The sequence below is a fragment of the Galleria mellonella genome, unplaced genomic scaffold (assembly GCF_026898425.1).
Source record: "Galleria mellonella isolate WM207_F2 unplaced genomic scaffold, CSIRO_AGI_GalMel_v1 utg171, whole genome shotgun sequence".
Lineage (NCBI taxonomy): Eukaryota > Metazoa > Arthropoda > Insecta > Lepidoptera > Pyralidae > Galleria > Galleria mellonella.
In genome coordinates, this window is record NW_026442014.1 from 49,737 (window position 1) to 76,102 (window position 26,366).

The window sequence follows — 26,366 nt, forward strand, 5'->3', positions numbered from 1 at the left end:
TCTAATAAATAAATAAATAAATAAAACCAGTCTTAATCCCGAATTTCTTTTTGGAGATTTTTGATAACTTCTCAAAAACTGTGCAAGTTAGAAATATTGCTTTATTTTACTATATTACTCATATATATTCTTAAATTTGATTTTCTTCTTTTTTTTATAAACTATAATTATTTCAGAGTTTTTACTTCATAAACTTTGAAAATAAAGGTGGGGGAATAATTTTTTTATATATATATATTTGGTCATATATCAAAATCAACATGGTATAAAAATAATTAAAAGGTAGTTTTAAAATTCACAAATGAAGTTATTCCATATATCTTACTAGTCCAATTTCAGTTGTAATAAGGTTATTGTGAAATGTTTTCAATTATTTCTTTTGAAAAAAGTATGTGCCAACGATTTCTAAAACTATGATAAATTTTAGGTTGATGGCATTATTAATTGCTGAGATAAAACGCTATGGCAGAAGGACAAACTCATACGCAATATAAAGGTTTCTTTATATCATTTTGTTACGGATGAAAGCAATTTTGTAAGGTTCTATTAAAGTTGCATAAAAATTGCCAAAATTTTCGTAATTTGATTATAATTATTTTATGTAGCCTAAAGTTACTAATTTTTTTTTTAGTTAGGCTATATTGCCAATCGTAATAGCTTAAAACGCACAAATTGCTGAATCTGGCAGCACTTTGCGAATTCACAATATGAAGTGAAACTTGACAGTAAATATGCGTCAATTTAGTAAATGGTACCATAGACTTGGGATTATATATATATATATATATATATATATATATGTATATGATAATTTACACAATATGAGCTCAAAGCTGTTTTGGCAAAAGTATGATCAAAATAATTTCTGATTATTTTCACGTATGGAAGTGGAATTAGTTTTAAGTAGATGTGCCTTATTTGAATATAATATAAATAACTGAGAAAACATGTTACAATTACATGTTTTACGTGAAAATATGCTTAATATTTACAATCTTTAGAACCATAACAAATATTTTGTAAAAGAATTGACAGAGAAAATTATCACATTAAAGCTAATTAATATTTTTAAGTATTCAAATTAAAATAATAATAAATACTTATAGTATTTTTATAAATTTTAACTTCATTCGTTAGAGATTGCTAATAAGTGTCAAAGTCTTCTTTAATCTGTGGCTCAGGCTCACTGTCATTGTCACTCAGTTTGTCATTTTTTTAAAGTACTTTTTGATATTGTGACTATGTTTTAGTTTTAGTTTGAAATTATAAATATTATTTTTGTTCTGTTTATACATTTCATTTATTTTTTAACCATGCTAGGCCTATTTATGTACATATTTGAAGTGAAAAAAGAACTATTAGTGGGTTTTTCTATAACTGTAATATATATAACCTATTATCTTATTGAGGCAGTCAAGGTAAAAATAATTATTTATTTGAAAATTCCTATTTGACATTAATAATGATAAAAGCATATAGTTTATTTAGTTTCACTATATATATTAAATTTTATTTTTACATTTTGTCAGTGTACATGGCTTTTAAAAATAATATTAAATGTCTTTATACAAATGACCTTACTTTAGTCATAATTTAGAGTCATTGCAGTTACGAGAGTTTAAAACTTATCTAGTTACTTTTATCAATGAAGTCCTTGCATTAGTGCTTCTAAGATTCCTATAATAATAACAACCATTGTATTGCTCTGCAATTATCACTATGTGACTATATTTATTAAAAGTAATTTTTTAATTTACCTGAGCATGTTTCTTGGAACAAGCTGAATAGTTTTATGAATATTTTATTATATTAAGACATCAATACAAATGATACTTTTTACACTTGCAATTCATATTATTGTTGTCTAATTAATACACAAAGTGAATGAAGGGAAAGAGGAGGGCTTCTCTATCTTCCTACAAGGAAATATGAAGAAAACTATTATTTTATTGATTATAATTTTTTTTTATTTATTAAATTAATTTTTTAATGTTCAATTATCAAATTCTGTAAATTATCAATTTATCATTTGTGACTTCTATTCCTCTTCTTAATTCTTCATATAATTTTTTCCTAAATATTTCCAGTGAGTCACAGTAGTGACATTCACTAATTACAATTTTATATCTGAGTCTGTACTTTTAAAATTTTAATAACTAGAATATTGAGAAAAATACTAAAATTTTGAGTTAATGAGTATTTCAAAGTTAACAAGGAATTTAAAGTGAAGTGGATTTTTCCAAAGTCATTGATTTAAGGAATTTAAAGATTGTATAAATATTTTTCAAGTTCAAATAATGAACCAAATATATTGTCTTCACATTTACATATGCAAGGGGAACAGAATGAGTCACACTAACCTATAATTTGCCTAGTGCCCACCCCAGGATACATATGAGTGATAATATGTCTAAGAGTTTATATGGGACTACATTAAGAGGTCTGGCCTCCCCTAGACAATGTTCTTTGAAACTACCTTAGACGGAAATAATATTTTGTTTGAGTTACAAAAGCTAATTAATTATTATAGGATTCAGCCGAAGCGAATGACCAATTTTTTTACTTATTTATTTTAAAGATTTAGACTTATCAAGTTTTGAGTTATCAAAGTTCTAATGTATATGTATTCACACTAATCTTTGAAACTGCTCAATTTTAATGAATTTTGTAAATGTTTGCTTTGATAGTTACAATAGCTTTCATCCCAATAAGAATCAAATGGACCACCAAGGTTCCTTTCTACTTGCAAAATCAACATGGAACATTACAATGCCTATGTACAACATCACCTATTTTGGTGGTGTGATAACATATTGCTTGTCAGTAATTGACAGTATTATGAAGGTACTATAAAAAGTATTATTGGTTTATACAAAATTTATGGTTGCCAATAAATTATGATACACTATATGGTTACTAAGATTACTTAACAGATTAGATTATTTTTGTAATATGATTACAATGTAACAAAATATTCATTGATGGCATGAGAGCTTATTTGTACTCACAGCAGTTATTATAATTAATATTTGAAAAGAAAGAAGGAAATGTATTAATTTATTAATACACTAAAATTAAGCACTTTGTGCTTAATATGTCTTTATCAAATGTTGGTTCATATTAGTGAGTACATCATCGACAGTGAATTTGATGCTACTTGTTTCATAGACACCCATATGGTAAATATTGTGCATCCACATATAGATTATTCTTCTAAATATATTTTGCAAACAATAAACAAAACAAGCAGTTTTTTTGTTTCATTAAAAAAAATGGCAGCTTCAATCATAACGAAATGAAAGTGGCACTGACAAAGTAAATAAATATTGGTTGCAAAAAGAACTGTGAAAATCAGTTCAGCATTTTGTGGCTGAGGAAATATAATATGGCATTGACAGCTTCCTGAGGCTATCAATGTCATATTAGCTGAAGAAGAGAAATGAGAGTATGCATAGAGAGGTCCTAAAATGTGACAAAGGATTCATCCCTCTTTCTCTAACTAAAGAGGATCGGCAGGTTGAAGTGCAACTTGAAATGCCTCTCAACAGGACCTTAAAGACCTTCACGGGCTGTACGTCAACACAAAGACCACCATGCACTCTCTAAAATTGGTGATCTCTTCGGAGCGGAGTGAGGGTTTTATCTGTACAATACAGAATCGAGTAGTTAAGACGTCAATTACCATAAGCACACTCTGAAGGTTGGCTCAGTGCCATTCTTCAGAGTGTGACATCCGTCAGGCATGTCGCCATCCTGTAGAGCTTTCGGGTTGTTTTGGTTTGCCAACACTGAATACTTGCAAAAAGATAATACGGTAGCCAGAATACTCCATCAAGAGAGTTCTCAAGTATAGCTTCGTGAATGAGAGATTGCTATACTATAAAAACGAGTGACTTCCGGTCTTCGAAAGTAACAGCGTCAAACTATACTGGGGTCGATCCATCATTACGGACAGAACAGTTTCTGGGAACAAACCTGGTACTGTGGTGATTCATCGGGTTTTTGGTGGATACCTACTTTGCGAGTTGCAACATGTGATTGTATAATTCGTATACACTTATACCTACCAGTATTCGAGGTGTGAATTTGGTCACTGTTAAGGACATTTTTTTTTTCTAGAAACCAATACTGATATGTCGTAAAGGGGATTTTCGTCAGTTTCTGGAGGAAAATGTGCCGCTGCTAGATGAACACTACTGGCCGACGCCGTGGTGCGTGGAGTCGCACCTGCAGACCGTGCTCGGGTCCATACTGCGCTCGCACCTGTTGCCGCCGCAGCGCTACCGCCGGTAAGTGAGCGGCCGCTCGCCGCATCTCGTACGCCGCCCGCTGGCCGAGCGCCGCACTCACGCCACCGCCGCCTGCAGGGAGGTGCTGCAGCTGTCGGACGGCGGGCAGGTGGCGCTGGACTGGGCCGAGCCGGGCGCGGAGGACGCGGAGGACGCGGGCGGCGCGGCGCCCGTGCTGCTGGTGCTGCCCGGGCTGACGGGCGGCGCGCACGCCGACTACGTGCGCTGCCTCGCCGCCGCCGCGGCCGCGCTGGGCGCGCGCTGCGTCGTGTTCAACAACCGCGGGCTCGGCGGCCTGCCCATCACCACGCCGCGCCTGTACTGCGCGCTGAGCCACGCCGACCTGGCCGAGGTGGTGCGGGCGCTGCGCGCGCGGCCCGAGTGCGGCGCGCTGCTGGCGGTGGGCGTGTCGCTGGGCGGGCTCATCCTGGGCCACTACCTGGCCGAGCAGGGCGAGCACGCCGGCGTGCAGGCGGCGCTGGTGGTGTCGTCGCCGCTGGACGTGGTGCGCGGCGCGGAGTGCATGCAGCGGCCGCCGGCGGCGCTGCTGTCCTACCACATGGCCCGCAGCCTGCGGCGCACGGTGGCGGCGCACGCGGCGCTGCGCGCGGCGGCGCTCGACTGGGACGCCGTGCAGCGCTGCCGCTCCGTGCGCGAGTTCGACGCCGCCTTCACCACTAAGCACTTCGGCTTCGGCTCCGTCGACGCCTACTACCGCGCCGCCTCGCTCAGCGACAAGCTGCACCGCGTGCGGGTGCCGCTGCTGTGTCTTTGCGCGGCTGACGACCCCTTCCAGCCGCTGCATGGTGAGTTTACAATCCGCATCTTTTCTAGTGAAAGATTTTGTTTTCGAAAATCGATTTACAAAATAGTTGGTTAGATTAGACTTTTCGTCGCCGAAAAATATACTCAGGAAAACGGTGCCCTCGTTGTTTAGTTATTTTGGAGGAGTGCCGTTTAAAATTTACCCAGAGGCGTTAGATAGGCTAGGGCCAGCCCTGGACGTACTCACACATACGACCGAGCAGGGGAACAGTTAAGAACGAAAAGTTCCAATGTATTACGGGGTTCAAATCTTCTATAAAAACGGAAGGTAATTGGGCTACTATTGTAAATGTCACTGAGGATGACAAACGGGATCATTCGATGAAAAGAAGTAATCATTGTCGAAGTGAGCGAGGCACGGTAGTGCGTCTAAGTGCATCAGTATTGCTAGATTAAGCGATTTTTCGTCTTTTAGGCTATCTCGAAGGGTGTCGGATGATTGAAAATTGCGATCGGTGACCAGTCGTCATTCGAGCTAACTTCAAAGAAATTTTTTTCTGGAAATTTATGTAATTTGTTATTCTTATAATTGATGATAATGGAATGGTAATCTCGTCTGTGTCGTCAGTATACGCCGGCCGGGCATCAGTGAAGTTAAGGGATCATAGATGAGGAGGCAAACAGATCGAGGCCCACTCCTAACGAATCCATTAAGAAATTAAAGTTTCTAGACGGACCGCATGGAAATCGGCTAGTAATCGTGTACTAGCAGTGTGCAACTTGCACTACTAATAATCCTTATTAAGATTTAATCACATCGGCCGGCAGGTACTACAGAAAAACATTTCTAATTTCTTCGCTGGGCGGTACGAGGCGGGTGTTAAAAATTTCTAAGTGGGCCTTTCAGTCTCAGTGGGATACGAAAAACGCCTCATTCGCCCGTAAACAAAATTATACAGAGGAACCTTTTATATTTTGACTTTGGCGGGACTCTGGTGTGGCGAGGAGGGGAGGGCTAGGTTACGGGGCAAATTAAGGCTGCCCGCGCAAAAGAACATCCGGCGAGGCGAGAGTGTAGCGTGCGGTGGCGCGGCGGTGGTTGCAGTGATGCCGGCGGCGCAGGCGGCGGCGAGCGCGCGCGTGGCGCTGGCCGTGACGGCGCGCGGCGGCCACATCGGCTTCCTGGAGGGCTGGTGGCCCGCCGGCCCGCCGCGCGCGCAGTACATCGCGCGCCTCGCGCACCAGTACTTCGCCGCGCTGCTGCGCCGCCGCGACCTGCTGCACCGCCCGCCGCCACCCGCGCCCGCGCCCGCGCCCACAGCCTGACCCGCCACCTGTACGCTCTCTCCGTCGCACCCGTCCTTGTTACTTTACGCTACAATCAAGGCGGCCGTCCGCAGCTCGTCGTGGACCCCCCTCGCCGTGACGACGCGACCGGTGCTCGTCACACTCGTAGCTCCACAAAAACGCTACTCGTCACAGGCGCATACCGTTGCTCATCTTTCCACGACTGCGAGTGGGTATCAGATATCTCGCCTTTTTCCATTCCTCGGGGTCAGGTTTCCTTAACATGCGGCGCCGTCTATTCCTGTTACCTGCATCCTTCTCCACAAGATTCAATCGTTTCATATTCCTGTGAACCGTTGCTAACCGTGTCGCTTGACGTCTTCCCCTTTCCCTTTTCTTTGTATTCATTCATGAAAAGACACTTTTCCAGGGCACGGTCGTCACTTCGCAGAACGCGAAGTGACGCCAAATTCATTTCAAGTAAATATTTCTTTCGCGATAGTAAAAAAAATATAATTATCGCTATAGTGACCGAGTGCGTAATTTGACAACAGTGGCGAGCTGCGGCTGTAACAGTCTGGGTATATGACGAGCTGTGTACAGTGGCCTGCCGCGTGTTCAGTTCTTGATCCATTTATTCATCACAATGTACATGTTACCATTGACACGTGGCATTATTAATTATTTAATAACTTTATATGTGGCATTTTACACGGCGAGGATAAAGACGTCTCATTTTTAATGTAAAATAATCAGCGGCCTCTGTTGGAGCCGACTTAGTATTAAACGCTTTGAGCATAAGTATTTGGTAAGAGTGCATGCGAGGTGCGACGGCGGTCTCTGTGAGAGCGCGCGGCGTCTCGTCGCTCGAATTGTTTGCACACTTAATGCATTTTTTTTATACAATTATATAATAAGTGGTGTTCTACATTTCGAATGATTTATAATTTTAATAGTATCTATCTATGAATTAATGATCTCGCTGTCGCTGAAACTAACGAGCTCTGTTGATCACCTGAAATCAGGTACAAGTAATGAACGCTTTAAGAAATTATTATTGTTTGAAATTGTTTTGTCTACTTATATACATCTGTGATGTGACATATAGTTCAATTTAGTCCAAAACATGTCCAAGTCGCGCGAGTGCCACGCTCTACAGCTGAATATGTACTTGGTACGTGGTTGCACAGTGAGCACGGCCGCCTACCGGGGCTCGCTCCTGAATCAGCCGAAGACGCGCCAGTGTGAATAGTATCTATAAATATCTCATTATAATAATTGGAGGTTCGTTTTCGATTGTATGAAAAATGTGGATTGTGATGGTAAAGGCTGCCTGTGCGAGGCCTGCGCCCCGGCCGGGAAGGCCGTCGCTCGGCTGTGGGACCTGACTGTTGTTGTAATTTTATATACATATATGTTGTCGAAACCAATAGTACGATATTGTTATTGTATACAGTGACGCGCGCTGTACTGCTGCCATGCACGCTACGACCGGTAGTAGTGCAGGGTGCGGATATCGGAGGAATTCATGTGTTAACAACGTGCACGCCTGCATTTCCAGCATTTTGATTGGTGTATACTCCCTGTGTTGTGCAGACAGCGCCGGCCTACACAGCCGGTGCTGGTCCGTAGCGTTGTATCGTCCTGCGGGTACCTGGGACACGTGTCCCCATTGTCAAAGTAGACGAAACCTTTTGATTTCGTGCTTTTCTCGTCTTGTATAATAAAGAATATTGATTTAGTTTCGTTGCTACAGCGAACTTGCGAATGCAAATAATATGGAGTATCTCCTTAATTTTACACGAGTGACGTTATTAACGCATGCCTTACCTCCTCCGGTATTTCCAATGAAAATTTCACTAGTTAAATTATAATTGAATAATGAATTTGTAAAGTTTATACGACTTGTTTGCACTGTAAACGTTTGCAGTACGGTAGAGTCCCCCCGCGAGGGGCAGCAGCCGCCGCGCCGGGACAAGCGAAACACTAGTGTATTTAGTATGAGTTTGTTGAACGACGTTGAGTATTCTTCGCCTTTTTCAATAACTTTTCTTAAATATAAGGCCTAATTCGTGGTTAAAGAAGTATCTATAGATAAATTTAAACGAGAACTTGGAAAAAGGCAATGCGAGTAATAATTTAGATGGTGCTTGCAATCAATACATTTAACATATCATCGATATGTACGTATACTATCTAAATCGCTCTTAGTCATTCAACGGTCGACTCGTGCATGACTAATCCGACTATAAAATGTACGATAATTGAAGTTATTAAAAACTGGCATTTTTTTTTTTTTTTTACAACACAGGGGGCAAACGAGCATGCGGCTCACCTGATGGTAAGTGACTACCGCCGCCCATGATCACCCACAACACCTACGGCATTGCAGGTGTGCTGCCGGCCTTTTAAAAAGGAATATGCTCTTTTCTTGAAGGTTATGTTGTCGTATCGGTTCGGAAATACTGCTGCTGGAAGTTGATTCCAAAGAGTGGTTGTGCGTGGGAGAAAGTGCCTTGAAAAACGCACGGTGGAGGACCGCCACTTGTCCAGATGGTTGGGATGAAATTTTAGTTTATGGCGGGTTGTACGATGGTGAAAATCTGCAGCAGGTATCAATCCGAACAATTCTTCAGAGCACTCCCCATGATAAATTCGGTAGAAAATGCACAGAGATGCAACATCTCTACGCAGTTCCAGTGGGTGGAGCCGGACAGTAAGACGCCGATCGTCAACAATTCGAGCTGCCCGACTTTGAATGCGGTCTAACGGAAGGAGTTGGTACTGTGGCGCTCCTGCCCACAGGTGAGAACAGTATTCCATGTGTGGCCTCACTTGAGCTTTATATAGTTTCAGGCGGTTTTCTGGCGTGAAATACCGTCTCACCCTATTGAGCACCCCCAACTTTTTGGAAGCTATCTTAGCTTTTTCCTCCAGATGACCGCAAAACTGGACGTCGCTAGATATATCGACGCCAAGAATCCCCAGACTCGACTTATTATCGAGGGAAGTGCCCCGAAAGTAAGGAGATACGACAAACGGTGTCTTTTTTGCGGTGAACGCGCAGACTTGTGTCTTCTTAGGGTTAAAGTGAACAAGATTGCGTTCACCCCAGATCGAAACTTTGTCGAGCGAAGTTTCGATTTCAGACACAAGTCTGTTCCGGAGCTCATCGGTATGTGCCCGCGAGATCTTTGCATGACCGGTGTATAATGCATCTCCTGTACTGTCGTCTGCATAACAATGAATATCACTGATCTGTAACATATCATTGATATGCAGAAGAAACAGTGTCGGAGATAGTACACAGCCTTGCGGGACACCAGCATTCACAGGTTTGAAGTCAGAGCATGCTCCGTCGACTACGACCTTAATGCTACGTTCCTTAAGAAAACTGGCGACCCAACTGCACAATCTCGCAGGCAACCCAAACGAAGGTAGTTTTGAGATTAGTGCCCTATGCCACACCCGATCAAAGGCTTTCGCAATATCCAGACTAACAGCTAAGGCCTCTCCCTTATTCTCGATTGCCACCGCCCATCGGTGTGTTAAATAAACTAAAAGATCACCAGCCGAGCGCCCCCGTCGAAAGCCGTACTGGCGATCTGAGATCAGCTGGCGATCCTCTAGGTACCGGAGCAGTTGATGGTTAACAACTGATTCCATGACTTTCGAGAATAAGGAGGTGATAGCTATGGGCCTATAGTTAGCTGGATCTGAGCGGTCTCCTTTTTTAGGGATCGGATGCACCAAAGCAGTCTTCCAAAACTTTGGGACTATACCTGATGAGTAACAGAGCCGAAAAAGACGCGTAAGAACCGGAGCCAACTCTGGTGCGCACGTCCTAAGCACAATTGGAGGAATGCCATCGGGCCCACTCGACTTATGGATTTCAAGGGAGAGAAGTGCTCTACGCACTGATCTTTGCGTGAATTTAACATCCGGCATAGAGCTCTTACAACGCGGGATGGTCGGCGGTGGTTTCTCCCCGTCATCCAACGTCGAGTTCGATGCAAAGAGAGATCCAAGGAGATCAGCCTTCTCTTTGGCGTTCAGAGCCAATGAGTTATCCTCCCTGCGCAATGGTGGAAAAGATGACTGACAGAAATTCCCTTGTGCAGCTTTGGCAAGAGACCAGAAAGCTCGAGACCCCGAAGGTAAACTAGCTAATCTCTTGCCAATTCTACCAATATGCTCTGACTTCGCTGTGGCCAAAACTCTTTTGAAGGACCTAGAGGCAAAGTTATACTTCTTTTTAAGGGCACTGATGTTAGGATCTCGCGACGCCACACCTTTGGCCCAGGCTAGGAAGCACTCCTGTTTCAGGCGAGATGCTATTCTACAAGAGGCTCCATACCAGGGCTGGGATTTCCCACCGACAGGTACCACAGAGTTAGGAATAAATAATTCCATTCCCTGAAGCACCACATCGGCGATGGAATTGGCGATGGCGTCGGGGTCCCTTAGTGCGAAGCAAACCTGCCTCCATGGGTAAGATGCTAAAAAAATCCGCATCTCATCCCAGTCTGCCGACCTATAGTGCCAAACACGACGTCTACCCGTGGAACGTGGTGGAATCGGACTCATGAGAGGCACCTCGCTCCGCACCAGACAGTGATCCGACGATCCAAGCGGAGCTTCGACGGAAATCACATAGTTGTCTGGGTGGGTGGTCAGCAGAAGGTCCAACAGTGAAGGTGAATGGTCCAACACATCAGGTATTCGCGTAGGCGAGGAAACAAGCTGCGTCAGACCATAAGCCAAAGCAAAGTCATGAACAGATCTTCCCGCATAGTCGGTTGTACGTGAACCAAGCCATTCGGTATGGTGGGCATTAAAATCGCCAAGAATCACGACTTCAGCGGAAGGAATCTGTTCGAGCAGGGAATCTGTAGTCATTTGGACGTGCTCAATGAGTTGGTCGGTTTCGATGTTACCGCTGTGGGACCTGTATAGGCATGCATAGACGCGAGGATGGTCATTGCAGTCTACGCGCAGCCATAAAATAGACAGGTCCGCACCTTCAAGAATTCCAAGGCGGCGACAGCAGATATCCTCTCTGACATACGCGCATACACCGGCACGCGAAACAAAACAATGTTCAAGTTTATATCCCGGGTACGTTAGGTATGAAGTTTCGTTTGGAGAGGATATCTGTGTCTCCGTTAGAAAGAGCAATGCCGGCCGCGCCGTTTCTAGGTGGTGGTGAACAGCGTTTAAGTTAGAATGTAATCCCCTGATATTGCAGAAGCTCACATTGAGCGAAGGGGATGCCGTAGAAATCTTGCTTCGTTTGCCCTTGGTTCCAAAGAGCGGAATTTTGCCCCCCCCAGAATACGCAGGGCAGCCCGAGCGTGGTTGCTCGAGAGAGGATTCTCCAGCAACATGGTTACTGGTACCTCCCTGGGGTATGTTATTTTTTTTTAATTCCACTGCCATGGTTGCGTGTTGTAAGATAGGGGGACGGGGTTGGGGAAAGGATTTTAGGAATAGGAAAGGCATGTATTAGAATGTATGGATGTGTACTATATAGGTAACCCGATATTCGATGCGATGATACTCGGTTTACTGTCAAGTTGGCCTTTACCAGTGAAGTGAGTAATTATCCTGGAGGAGGGCATTATTGAAGGCGTGACCACGCCAGTGGTTGCAGTGACGCTGCACAACTCGTCGCCGAGTTACACTCGCCGACGTCGATTTTACATTTGTGACACTACAAGCTGTTTCCATGTTTGTTTATATTTAACATGTATTAAAAAGTATTGTTGTTAAAAAGTGTCTTATGTTTTTGTTTGACATATATTTATATATAATTATATGTACGTTGTTGTAGATGTCATCTGTTTATAATTTGTTGTATTAATAATATGTTAACAATATTGTAATTCTATTGTGTTGTACGAATTATCGAATGTTACTGTTATGATTATTTTATAATGCCGTCGCGGTTATCGTTGCTAGTTCGTAGTTGGACGTTGGATACAGTTTACGCCACCTCATATACATACTTAGGTATGTACACATATTCAAAAGTTATACGATTTTTAAAACGACACCATCGTGTGCGTTACATCTCGCGAACAGCTGGCAGTGATAAGGTCGTGACGTAATATTATCACTAAGTATAAATACCTAGATAGTTAGTTGATAATTTTGAGTGTACAAAATGTAGGCATTACGCTTGTAGCGTAGCGCACATTTTGCACACCAAACAGTACAGATAATTCTGTTTTGTGCCTACAAATAAAAAAGTAAAATATTGATTGTTATGGTTATTCTATCAAACGATGGTGGGGGAGTCGCGAGAATAGTGCCGGGTATGTAATTTAAAAAATATACGCACCCGGCCTGCAGGTAGTGTGATGTATGTATTTAGGTACCAGATTTGTACCTGTTCACATGCGTCATATGTACGCCGGTTACTGTACGCCCAATATCAATGTAAAGTGTACAGCGCTCGCACCCACGGCACCACGCCACCACGCCACCACGCCACCACGGCACCACGCCACCACGACAGTTCGATAGAATAACTGATACACATTTTATTTAGTATTAGATTAAGATGCCAGGCATTTGCGTGTGATAATAGTTAGTATTTAGCACAAATGTTGTGTGTGTGTGTGTGTGTGTGTGCGCGTAGGATTACACGATACGCTTTTATATGATTTCTATGATTGCACACTCGGGATAAGAGTTTTGTATCTCGATTTATATGGGCCTTAGTAGATTCAGTAGCACTGGTGTGAGACACACTGGCTGTCTGACACGTGATTGGTGTCTCGTACATATTATTCATTATATAAAATTTACAGAGTAATTTTAAATTAGTAATTACGACGCGACATCGATAAATCGAATATGATCGCTTGTACTAGAAAACAAACTTTGATGCGTAGTACAAGATTGAAAGTAAACTCAGTTGGAGACGTGTCCTGTTCTCGATTGAAGTTTAATATGAGACGACATGAACCGGTCTAATTTAGAGGTGCTATTGTGAGGGCCACCCTTCTGCCTTCCTGTATGTATTAAAAAAAATCGCTTTCTAATTGCTTACTTGCCGAATACGAACATGAGTGAACGGGCAAAGCTCGCCCACGCGAATATAGTCGTATCAGGGCCGTGCTGTCGATCAGAGGATTGTACTGTCTCACATCAGTGGCTAGCTGGGCACGTGACTAGTGCGTGCATGTCACATGTAATTATAATATACAATTGTAACACGCGGAGTGCGCTCGTTGGGTGCGGTGGCGTGCGGTCGCGTGTGCCCACGTGTGGCTGCGTGTGCCCACGTGTGGCCGCGTGTGCCCACGTGTGGCCGCGTGTGCCCACGTGTGGCCGCGTGTGCCCACGTGTGGCCGCGTGTGCCCACGTGTGGCCGCGTGAGCCCACGTGTGGCCGCGTGTGCTCACGTGTGGCCGCGTGTGCCCACGTGTGGCCGCGTGTGCCCACGTGTGGCCGCGTGTGCCCACGTGTGGCCGCGTGTGCCCACGTGTGGCTGCGTGTGCCCACGTGCGGCCGCGTGTGCTGCCTCACACAACTGCAATCTCCGCGTCCAAGTGCCTCAAATATGTTGAACGGTTATATGCTATAGATTATTTACTAAGTATATTATCATATACATTCCGGCTCGCCGCGCACAAGCGCCGGACACTCGTTGTGAAGCTATTGCTATTGCTCCGGCCGTGGGTGAGCACGGCGGTTGTTTCTAATGAGCAGATTTAATGAGAAACCCCTAGGTGTATACTTAACACAAACATGTGCAATATGCTTGAATTTCTGGAGTTGGTTCACAGTAAATTTACGCGGACGTAGTCCATTCATGTCCATTACGTGACTACTACAGAGACCCAACTGTTAAATATGAACTTATGAAGCGTTCAAGCAGTACACGATGCCCTTTTTTTTGTTAGTCTAATAAATATAGGTAGGTACATAGTACGGATTCCGTTTGATGGCATTTTTTTATGGATGATAATGAAATGGTAATCCCGCCTGCGCTATCGGTTTATACCGGCAGGGCACCAGTAATAAATGACAGGTGAGGATGAAACTGGTCAGTTAGTCCATCGTGACAAATTCCACAAGAATTGTTCACGATGGTTTCCAGGGGGAACCACGTGTATATTGTTAACAATTGGGCGTTTAGACCCCCTTATTAACAACCCCTTCCCCCTGCGTGATGGCATTGTATTGGCCGCGGTGTGTATTATGTATTATTTGTGTACCTATATCATTGGCCTGTTTAAGATAATTTATCAAGGGAGTATGTCTTTAATAAAAGGCGCACATGTACTCCTAGATACGTCTCTGCCCATAGCTGAGAGCGCTGCTCCTGATCCTGGGTGGGCTCGGTGCACCTGCCTCCCTTTAAATATGCTTACGATGTACGTGTCGGTAGCCTTCCTCTTACCTGCGCCACCACTCCTTTCATCTTCAAAATGTAAACAATATACAAGGTCAAAAAGAAAGAATATTTTTCTCCAGAGAATAACTAGTGGCCTTAGTGGGACATTAACCGAGTTATTATGGTACGAAAGTGCCCGGGCTCTCTGGCGGTGGTGGTGGTACAGCCCTACGGGTTTCTCACTACATCTGAACGTTCATTCCATTTCACCAGATATGCGCATGATCTGGCTCAAAGCAGGTGACCGGATGACGTTTACTGACGCGTTGCAACGAATCGCTCCTCACTCATATCCGATCAGTATATTGCGTGTCATTAGTGATATTGTAACTTAACGAAATCGCACCAACAATAGAACGGCGCTAGATTGAATACGCTTTTAAATTAAGCACTAAATATTGTCTATAGACAAGCCAGATTCACTTACGCGTATTTCCTTCGAGAATATTCGTCTAGTTTTGAGATTATCGCGCACCCGTTATTATGAGCTTTAATATGTAAAGTCATTTAGTTTTTTCTTACAGTTAAAATATAAATATTACCTATGTATGGTTATCTACATATATACAGACTACAGAACAAAGTTTTTAATATATACATATATGCAAACGTATTTAGTTAATATTACTCTCCCTGAGCTACATATATTGATTATGTTAAATTCTTTTTCTGTTATATGTTGTAGCACTCCAGCTGCCCGCTAACAACATGCTTTCTAACTGCATTGGGTTGACTGGAAGAGATCTCTGTCAGAGATAAGTCCACCCTTGCTCACAATATTTATAAATGCATTAACAATGTAATTTACAAGTGCAATAAAGAATATAATATGTATGGAGGTAATTAAACGTTTGTTTGTGACACACCTGGAACACTTACACGAGGTAGCGCCCTGTGTCCCGGCCACTCTTGATTAGATTTTCTATAAGGTGAACTATTTAAAGTGTGAAGTCACATACAAATCAGCAGCGATGGTCTCAAGCGTAGCTTACATTAATGTATTCTTTCAGTGGCGCCACCTATTGTAAATGTTCTAACGCTACTCGACATCAAAGTGCAGTACTGAGTTTGGTCAATCACCATTAGAATGTATCCATTAAAACTTTCACATTAGACAGTCAGAAGTGAAAGCAAAGGTTTGTTTGTGATGTTGGGTAACACTGCACATATCAGGATAAGAGGTTGGCTTGGAATTTGATATCACTTAGGTACCTATGATTGTAAATGGCACAATAGTTTACAGAAAAGTAAGAGCTTTATTTGATTGATTAAATCCCAAATAAACGCGAACCAAATAATACACAATGCAGTTTCATTTCATAAAATAATATCACCAGAACAAATAACATTCCTTCTACATGTGGGAACTGGGAGAGATGATTATCAGTAAAGGGATCTAATACAAGATGTCAAGTAGATCTCCCCTCTCAAGACCATTTATTTTATAACACAAGGGAGTAAACGAGCATGCGGCTCACCGATGGTAAGTGACTACCGCCGCCCATGATCACCTGCAACACCAGAGACATTGCAGGTGTGCTGCCGGCCTTTTAAAAAGGAATATACTCTTGAAGGTTATGCTGTATCGGTTCGGAAATACTATTTAAATACCATCGTGTTTAATTTCCAGTGAATTAATCCTGATGGGCTAACTGACCTGGTTTCATTCTCGGCAATCATCCCTCACTAGCGGAGTCGACCGGGGGCGTTTCGTTTTCATAAAAAAATTGAGAAAGTAGATAATGGCTACGAGTGTAGCTAAGTAATATACGTTGGCGGGCGCCAGTAAGGGATGATCAGTGAAATCGGGTGTTTTTTTTTTATGAGTGAAAATGGTATGGTAACCCCGCCTGCGCTAACGGGATACACTGGCGGAGCACCAGTGAAGGGTGATAGATGAGAATGAAAACAGGCCAGTTAGCTAATCATGATGAATTCATCAGGAATTAACCATGATAGTTTTCAGGGGGAACCGCGAGGAGGTCGACCTGGTTGGGTATATTGCTAGCAATAGGATTCTCAGTCTCCATTACTAACAATCCCTTTCCCCCCCTAAATCGTGTCAGTTGACCCACTGTGACAAATTTACTATGATGGTTTCTGGGGTAATTAATAGGGTGCCTATATCGGTAAGATTCGAACGATTCTCCCTTCATTATTAACAATGCTTCCCTCTTAATTCAGAGGCATTTATGTTAATCGTTGACGTCGTGAATGTAATATTTGTCAGGCCGTTTCGCCGAGCGTATTGTTATAATAAATAAATAATAGGCAGCGACATTCGCAATTTAATTTCCTTTATGTTTTGGATAGAGATAGAAGGTATGTGCCCCGGTATAGAATAGGCCACCTCTTTATTTCCCATGGGTGCCGTAAGAGGCAACCGAGTGAACCCATGATCAATGGATGGACAGCAATGCCCCCCTTAATATATCCCTAAGAGCCTAACTACGGTTGCCAATTCGTCTGCGAAGCGTGCCAACTACTGGTAAAACTCCCCTTATGGGGGACACATAGCTTCAGCAGTGGACAGTTAATGGCTGAAATAATAATAATGTTTTGGAAAATTTTACGTAATTTTTAAATATATATGGTATATATATTCAACAATACACTGTGAGGACCATGCTATCTTCAATTGTTTTCATTTCTGAAAAATATAAAGAGTTATTTTTAAGAAGTTTTGCTGTGTGTGTGTGTGTGGATGTCGTAAGGGGCGATTAAGGGAATTTAATAGTCGAGGGATGGGAAGCAGTGTTCCTCTTAAAATGCTCATACTCATCCTCGTCTATAACTATACCCAGGGTCGCCGCGCCAGCGAGCACTGGCAGCGCAGAACAAATGAATAGTACATTTTTTAAAAAAACTAGCAGCATACACGAAACGATCGCTTTATTCGTAACAACTTAATAATATCTACGCGTAATAATTTACAAGTTAGGAATGCTTTCAATATATGATACACGGTACGACGGGAGCGGAGGCTCAGGCTCGAGGGATACTATTTGAGCGGTGGCGGCGGCGGCGGCGCGTCAGCGGCGGCCGAGCGCGCGGCAGAAGGCCGCCACCAGCTGCTCGGCGCGCTGCAGCCGCGCCTCGCGGCCGGCGCGGTCCTCCTCCTCCTCCTCCTCCTCCTCCCGGCGCGCCTCCCCGCGCACGGCGGCCGCGGCCGCGGGCAGCGCGCCCAGCGCCGCCGCGAACAGCTCCGCGCGCTCCACCTCCTCCTCCCCGCCCTCCTCCTCGGCCTCCTCCTCGCTCGCGCTGCCCGCCCACTCCTCCGACGACGACTCGTCCAGCGGTGCTGCATCTGCAATTATACGTTTCGATGCGATTACACAAGAAGGCGAGCGCTTTAGTTCTGTCACAGAATACACCCAAGATGCCTGTGTTTGTAGGGCTGTACACGCTCGTCAAGCCGCCGTATTGGAATAGTCTGGTTTACAATGCACTGTTCAATGTATAAAAACAATAAAAATATCTCTTCAATTATTCTAAAGTCTCCACTTGGTAAATGTACAATATTATATACAATTATAATATTACAATATATTACAAGTAACAATTAACTACGTGAATGTACGCGTACCTACATTTTCTGGGAAAGGATTGTTAGTAATAGGGAAATTGATCCCGGTTGCTAGCAATATAGGTTGTCAAGTCAACCTCCACATAGTCCTCTCTGGAAATCATCATGTTGAATTCCAAGTGTATTAATCCGGTGGACTAACTAACCTGCCATTTCATTCTTACCTATCATCCCTCACTGGTGCCCCGTCAGCGTATACCTTTAGCGCAGACGGTGTTAAGAGCAATTATATTCAAGTAATGCAACCTCTTTACTGTTTTTGTATGATACATTGTTTTGACAGTTTATGTAAAATTAAAAATAATATTCAAATTGTCAATATGGAAAAAATGCAAACTTTGATAAAAATGCAGATTTTTATTTAAAATAAATAAAAATACATTCACGGCATATACATTTTGGTCCTACGAGCCGAACGGATGATTTAATTGCTACCGTTTTAAGTTCTGTGATGAGCTGTGGTATTCAATTGCAAAACGGTAAGAAATATTGCGACGGCCGAGGACGGAGACTCCGCTGCTATCATCGAGTGGTTTTCTAGTATCAATTGCAGCAGTGTGTCAGTCTCTGTATTAGTATCAAGGAAAACTGTGAGTACAATTTGACATTCGACTTAGAAAATATTCTTCGTTTAAATATTGAAACTTAAAAAATTTATTGAAAATGGATGCAAACCTACGAGTTTTAGAAGATATTAAAATTCAAATAGAAAAAGCAAGATTAAATTTTAAAAAAGCGCCGAGGGATAGAATAAATGAAAACTATTTAGAAACAAGACTTCAGATTCTAGAAAAACAATACATAAATTTTACCTCAAAACATGAAAAGTTAATCGCTCTGTATGAACCTAATGTTTTAAATGCTACCGATTATGTCAAGGATGAAGTGTTTGAACTAGTGACTGAAACTTATTTAGATTATAGAGTAGAATTAAAAAATGCTTTATCTAATGTTAAGTGTTGTACCTCAAGTAGTAATTGCGAAGTTTCACCTAACTCTTCTAAGGCAGATTCGTTGGTTAAATTACCCAGAATCCGAATACCTGTGTTCACAGGCCGGTATACTGAATGGACTTCATTCCGCGATTTATTTCTCTCGCTTGTTCACAACAATCCCGTTTTAGATGACGTACAAAAATTGCATTATTTAAAAACCCAACTGTCAGGTGAAGCAGAACAATTGATTAGGCATGTACCGATTACTCAATCTAATTATATAAAATGTAGGAACATGTTAACAGATAGATATAATAATAAAAGGTTTATGTCAAATTGTATTTTAAAGCGACTTTTCAGTCAACGTAACATAGTAGCAGAATCTTCTAGTGCTCTTAAGGAACTCCTAGATACAACCACTGATTGTTTACATGAGCTATCGAATCTTGGTATTGATACGGAGTCCTGGGATATTATTGTAATTTATATTATGGGTTTGAAATTGGACGCTGAATCTCGGAAACAATGGGAATTGCAGGTGAGTCAGTCATCTAAAGATTTACCGTCATTTCAACATTTCAAAGAGTTTTTAGAAACGCGTTTTTATGCTCTGGAATTCGTAAAACCCATATATAAGCCAAAAATTGTTCAGATTAATGCTAATAATCCAAAGGTTTTGCATACTGTGTCAAATATTACATGTCCCCATTGTTCTGAAAATCATAGGTTATACAATTGCAAAAAGTTTTCTAAGGAAAATGTTGATAAACGTCGTAGTATTGCTGAATCGATTTCCTTGTGCTTTAACTGCTTAGGTATTAATCATAATGCAAAAAACTGTCGTGTACTTAACAAGTGTCATGTGTGTAAGCGTAGGCATCACACATTATTGCATCCCAAAGATCAAACTATTGCAGATGTAGTCGATACTACATCACAAGTTGAAGAAGTTGAAGATTCATCTCAGTCAACAGAGACAAATATAGCATCCCATTTTTTGAATGGAAGTAAACGAGGACAAGTCCTTTTACCCACAGCTATTATCAAAGCTGAGTCAAAAAATGGATCAACCCAGGTACTAAGAGCTTTGTTAGACCAAGGGTCACATGCATCTTTTATATCGGAAGCAGCTGTACAACTCCTTCAATTAAAAAAGGTACCTAGTAAATGCATTGTTTCGGGAGTAGGTGGTACTAGTAATGACAAAATTTCCAAAAACGTTGTTGTTGTCAATCTCCAGTCGCGGTATGATCCTTCATTTAAAATCCAAGTAACAGTGGTAGATACAGTAACGTCTTTATTGCCTGAAAGAAAATGTATAGTGTCAGATTGGCCAGATTTGCAAACCTTTCAATTAGCGGATCCTCATTTTAATTCTCCTAATAAAATTGACATTTTATTAGGGGCGGAGGTGTATGGCAATATCTTGAAACCTGGCTTAATGAAAGGTCCAAGTGGCACATTAATAGCTCAGGATACTTACTTGGGTTGGATATTGTCCGGTCAGATATATGAACAGAATTCTTCGCAGGGTTGTCATAATGTCATAGCTAGTATGCATACTCACGCTACTGATGTTGATTTGTTAAAACGTTTCTGGGAGTTAGAAGATGATCCCTTTTCTTATATAACTAACATATTTTCTCCTGAAGAACAGGCTTGTGAAGATTATTATGCAGCAACAACACGTAGGGATGAATCTGGAAGATATGTAGTTAACTTACCTTTTCGCGATGATCCTTCTCTTAAATGTGAAAATTCTAAAGCTATTATTATAAAAAGATTGTATGGGCTAGAACGCAAATTTTTAAAAGATTCAAATTTGAAACGCCGGTGTTCAGGTGTTATTAATGAATATTTGACTTTTGGACACATTGAGAAAATTGCTGAGGAATCGGATAAAAATAAAGTTATTGCAGTATATTTATCTTATTACGCGGTGGTTAAGGAAAAAAGAACGGCTACTAAGGCAAGGGTGGTTTTTAATGCATCGGGCAAGGGTAGTAACGGTATATCCTTGAACGACACTTCAACGGTAGGGCCCACTTTACAGCTAGATTTATGACATATTGTCATGAGATGGCGTAAATATCCAATTTGTATGGCAGCTGACATCGTAAAGATGTGCAGACAAATAAAAGTAGCAGAACAACACGTAAATTTTCAAAGAATTGTATGGCGAGAAAATATTCACTCTGAAATACACGATTATCGACTTTTGACAGACACATTTGGTACTTCTTGTGCTTCGTATCTGGCAGTCAAATCGTTACAGCAAGTTGTTTGTGATGAAGGTCATAATTTTCCATTGGCTGCTGAGCGGGTAAAGTCTGACTTTTACATGGATGATATTATGACAGGCTGTTACATTGAAAAGGAAGATATTGAGATGTGTCGACAATTGAACAAGCTATTAAAAAGAAGTTGTTTTGAATGGCAAAAGTGGATAAGTAACAAAATGCATCTACTAAAATGTCTTGATACAGAAAGAAATAATAAAGAAAGCAATGATAAAGAAAAAGCAAACAATTTTGAAATAAAATCTGATGATGTAACAAAACTAATAGGACTTACCTGGAACCGGAACAATGATGAATTTCATTTCACGGTGAAATCTTCTGAAAATATCGCACCTATAACGAAAAGAAAAGTAATTTCGGGAATTTCATGTTTATATGATCCTCTGGGTTGGGTTGCTCCTCTAAGGTTTTTATCCAAAAACTATAGATTGAAGGTATACTCGTAGATTAGGACGATGAATTGCCTCCGTATCTTCTTCAAAAATCGAAGGCGTATCAAGTTGATTTGTTATCAAAATTAGTACATTTCAAACTTCGAAGACGGCTGAAAAGAAAAAAATTATTATGTAATTATTGAGTTACATGATTTTAGTGATACTTCGAATATTGCAGATTCCGCTGTGGTCATAGATTCCGCTGTGGTATATATTCGAGTCATAGATTGTGAACATAAAATTCATTGCAATTTAGTAAAAGTTAAAACAAAGGTAGTTCCAATTAAACAGATATCCTTACCTCGACTCGAATTATGTGGCGCTGTCCTGCTAGCTAAATTGTTAAGCAAAGTAACTGATCTTTTAAATATTCCAAAAGCAAATATGCATGTGTGGACTGACTCTACAATGGTTTTATGTTAGTTGAGTTATCATCGCAGTCGCTGGAAAACTATTATAGCTGATTGTAATTTAGAGATACATGGCAGATTAGATTCGTCACAGTGATCTCATGTTTCATTGAAAGAAAATCCTGTAGATTGTGTATTGCGTGGTATAACACTTACAGCTCTCTTAGAAAAATCTCTTTGGATGTAATACGTATGTACAGAACCTAGAGGCATGAAACTCGTTTGAAAGAAAGGATTGTAAAGGTTCATGTAACAGATATTAATGCAAATGGTTATACCAAGATAAAAAAATTGAATAGCATAATAACGATCTATAGAAGATTTTTGAAACGAAAAATTTATTAGATATACTACATTTGATATACTTTTTCATAAATACAAATGGGCTAATTGTACAGCAGGATCTAAAGTAGGTGATATAATATTAGCAATGGAAGATAATCTTCCACCAGCTAAATGGTTGTTTGACCAAATTACAGAGTTGCATCCAGGAAAAGACGGTATCACTCGCGTAGTTAGCTTGTATTGCAAAAATTCGATAATTAAGCGTCCAATTTCAAAACTTTGTTGTTTACCAGTGATGGACGGAATGTTAAATGTTTTAATGCTTTATTGTGTTGTCTCTGAAATATGTTGTTTTTAATTTTATGAGTTAAATAGCTTTTTATTTATCTATTGTTAACTGGTCTTGGGGTTAAATATTTATGTAATACAGCAATATGTTATGGTTAATTTTCTAATACTTAGGTTATGGACTATTCGTCCATGGCGGGCGGAATGTTAAGAGCAATTATATTCAAGTAATGCAACCTCTTTACTGTTTTTGTATGATACATTGTTTTGACAGTTTATGTAAAATTAAAAATAATATTCAAATTGTCAATATGGAAAAAATGCAAACTTTGATAAAAATGCAGATTTTTATTTAAAATAAATAAAAATACATTTATAGCATATACAGATGGGGTTACAATTCCATTATCAAACATAAAAAAAAATTGAGAATAAGAGACTTAGTAACTTGGACGAACGAGTGAATATGACATGGGGAACTAGGAAATCAAATTGTTCATGATGATAGATCGGAGAAGAAGGGAAAACAATATTATATGAAAATTTTGATACTCTTGGATTGGTAGCCTTTTTTGAATTTGAATTTTGCTCTATAAGCAAAAATATGGCCGTGTTTACCTAAGAACAAGGATTTACATAAAAAGAATGATAAAAACTGTGAATCATATGGTTGCCTCCTTTCTTCTTATGCAAATATAATTAGTAAAAAGAAGACGAAAGATATACTATTAGTTGCTAATTTTGTCAATTCATAGCAGGCTAGCGTATAGAAAATGTTTTACGGTTGTATAACTCTACCAAATTCAGATACACTTGCTTGCATACTTTCTACATAAACTGTGTCCAATATATAATCTAGTAGTGTAAAATTTGTAATTGACAAATAATTGACATATCAAACACTTTCTATACACTAGTCTGTTGCGAAAGTAAAGCAGAGATTTTAAGCAACTTTAAAAAAAAGATTCATATAATTCTACTACGTGACCGTCGAAACGGTTAGCAAACTATTTATCGTGAAGCAAAAATGATGTGTAAACATAAATATGTACGCCTACGAAATATCATAGAGGAAACGTGGACGGCAGACGTGGAGCGGAGGAGCCGTTTAGTTGCGGTGTGGTGCGGTGCTAGCAGTGGCGGCGACTGACCTGCGGCGGGGCCGTCGGTGCGGCGCAGGCCGCGCCAGGCGTGCGCGTGCAGCGCGAGGCGCGCGCGCCGCACGCCGCCGCGCACCAGCTCGCGCCGCGCCGCCGCCGCCCAGCGCGCCAGCGCCGCGCCGCCCGCCGCGTCGCCCGCGCGCCGCGCCGGCAGCGCCAGCCGCACGCCGCGCCGCGCCGCGCCGCGCGCCGCCGCCGCGCGCCGCTGCGCCGTGGCCTCCGTGCACTGCGGGGCCCGCATACACATTACAAAACAATTAAGTACAATTTGATCACTATTTTTATTAAATCTTTAGTCTAAAAGAAAAGACTATCCATCTTAATTACTTTTTAGCCGACTTAAACGAAAAAATTCTCATCTCAATTTATTTTAATATTAGTTACCTCATAGCTTCATCAGGTATAAAACAACATAGAAAATACTTTTTTATCTTAAAGAATATCTTTACAGATTGGTTCATTAATAATTTAATGAAAATTAATTCAACAGTTTAGTTTTTAAATGAAAATAACTAATATATGATAATGAAAATAATAAAAATTATTTTGTCATAATTAAAATCAATTTTCTTTTTGTGGAACATAATTTAATTATTAATCTATTATTTATTAAGTAATTGTTATGCTTTCTACTAGACTCATACTACAACCTATTTTACTGTTATAACAGTGAATAAAAACAAACACAAATGAGTCCCTAGCACATGGATTTTGATCTAAAAAATATGTCACTACTAAACATATATATAAATCAAATTGTTATTATCAACACATTATACCACAAACAAGTTTCACTTGTGTGAACCAGTACATAAGGTATTCTATATGCTGTGTTAGGATACAACTACCTGCATAGCAAATTTCATTTGAATCTGTCATTTCTGTAATGAAAATAAAAAGTAACCCAACCAGTACTGTCAGTATACACTGGTGAGGCACCAGTAAAAGATGAAGATTGATGAATGAATGATGAATGCTTAGTGAAGATGAAAGCAGGTCCATTGACCCAATATGATGAATTCTATAAAAATTAATCATGTGGTTTCCATAGAGAACAGCATAGAGGTTGACTTAATATATTGTTAGCAATGGAGCTTAGATCGATTTCTAACAATGGAACCAATAGATTTTATTATTAATAATCTCTTTCCTCCTGCTTGAAAGAGTAACAAATATTCATCCAGCCATCCATTCTTACAAATGTTCACATTTATAATATATATTAATAGGACAGATATTAGATTACCTCATCTTCTTCGAGATATATAACATGTCCCTCAATTAAATTTTCATCTATTTGCAACTCTTCACCGTCAGCGAGTGGATGAAATCTCACATCTGCGGTATAATATTTATTGACGATTCTCCAAATATACCTTGGGGAGTCTTCATTTCCTTTATCGACATCTGGTGGTTCGTTATCAATTATTTCTGGAAATTAATAAACGCAACAAGTAATTATAAATTTATAGATCAGGACAAAATTATGCACCTCATATTCAATACATGTTTACATTTGATCAAAAATATAAAGCCGCCAAAAAAAGGACGAGGGTACCTACTAAACCATATATTGTTTATATTTATTTAGTTGGATTAATAACAACGATTTAAGTACCTGAAATTACAGCCTGGGCGGTTCTTGTATCTTTCGCACTTACTAAAATAACAGGTAATTTGTCATATTGTGATTCCATGATTCTGTATACTTATTGCAAATATAGATAGTGGTAAATAAAATAAAAATTATAAAAAAATTTTAAAGTTATTTTTTAAAAGTACAGTGAATATATAATATTCACTAATTTCTAAAGTCTGAAATCACTGAAATGAAATTGAAACAGAAAATCTAAACAAAGAAATGTCATTGTCAAAGTGATATCTATTCTTAGTAGGTAGGTATCTGCAATTGTCAACGTCAACATTCGTCTATATACCATAGAACGAGGTAAATATATACAATTTAAAACGTCATATCAATATTTTTCTAGTTAATTTATAAAGTAACTTTTGATGATTCAATATACAATTCGGGATTATAAACTTCTAAATTTGACTATATATTACAAAGATTTCGGAATAGATATATATGGCTGGTTATCTCGCAATCTAGAATGTTTTTATTTTCTACATATCCCGAATTTGGGATGAATAGAAACGAGAAAGGGGGGTCATTAGAAAAATTATAAAATTGTCATTTGATAATTAATGCTTCAAAGG

The 26,366-nt window shown here is 40.4% G+C and overlaps 2 protein-coding genes across 3 annotated transcripts; one reads left to right on the forward strand and one right to left on the reverse strand.

Annotated features, from left to right (window-relative positions):
- Positions 1–1,071: 1,071 nt before the first annotated feature.
- LOC113519322 (phospholipase ABHD3) lies at positions 1,072–24,173 on the forward strand. Of its 2 annotated transcripts, none has more exons than XM_052892822.1 (4): positions 1,072–1,418; positions 4,120–4,289; positions 4,368–5,095; positions 24,057–24,173. In XM_052892822.1, exons 1-4 carry the CDS (start codon positions 1,314–1,316, stop codon positions 24,134–24,136), a joined length of 1,083 nt encoding a protein of 360 aa, XP_052748782.1. In that variant the 5' UTR covers positions 1,072–1,313; the 3' UTR covers positions 24,137–24,173. The 2 variants fall into 2 exon arrangements, with proteins under 2 accessions (XP_052748782.1, XP_052748781.1); XM_052892821.1 differs by lacking the exon at positions 24,057–24,173 and adding an exon at positions 6,160–16,053 and having other exon boundaries at positions 1,077–1,418.
- Positions 17,624–26,016, reverse strand: LOC113517911 (uncharacterized). Its single transcript, XM_052892823.1, has 4 exons — positions 25,765–26,016; positions 25,393–25,577; positions 24,138–24,372; positions 17,624–18,055 (listed from the first exon to the last, which is right to left on the reverse strand). The coding sequence occupies exons 1-4, from the start codon at positions 25,841–25,843 to the stop codon at positions 17,781–17,783; spliced, it is 774 nt and encodes a 257-aa protein (XP_052748783.1). The 5' UTR covers positions 25,844–26,016; the 3' UTR covers positions 17,624–17,780.
- Positions 26,017–26,366: the final 350 nt, after the last annotated feature.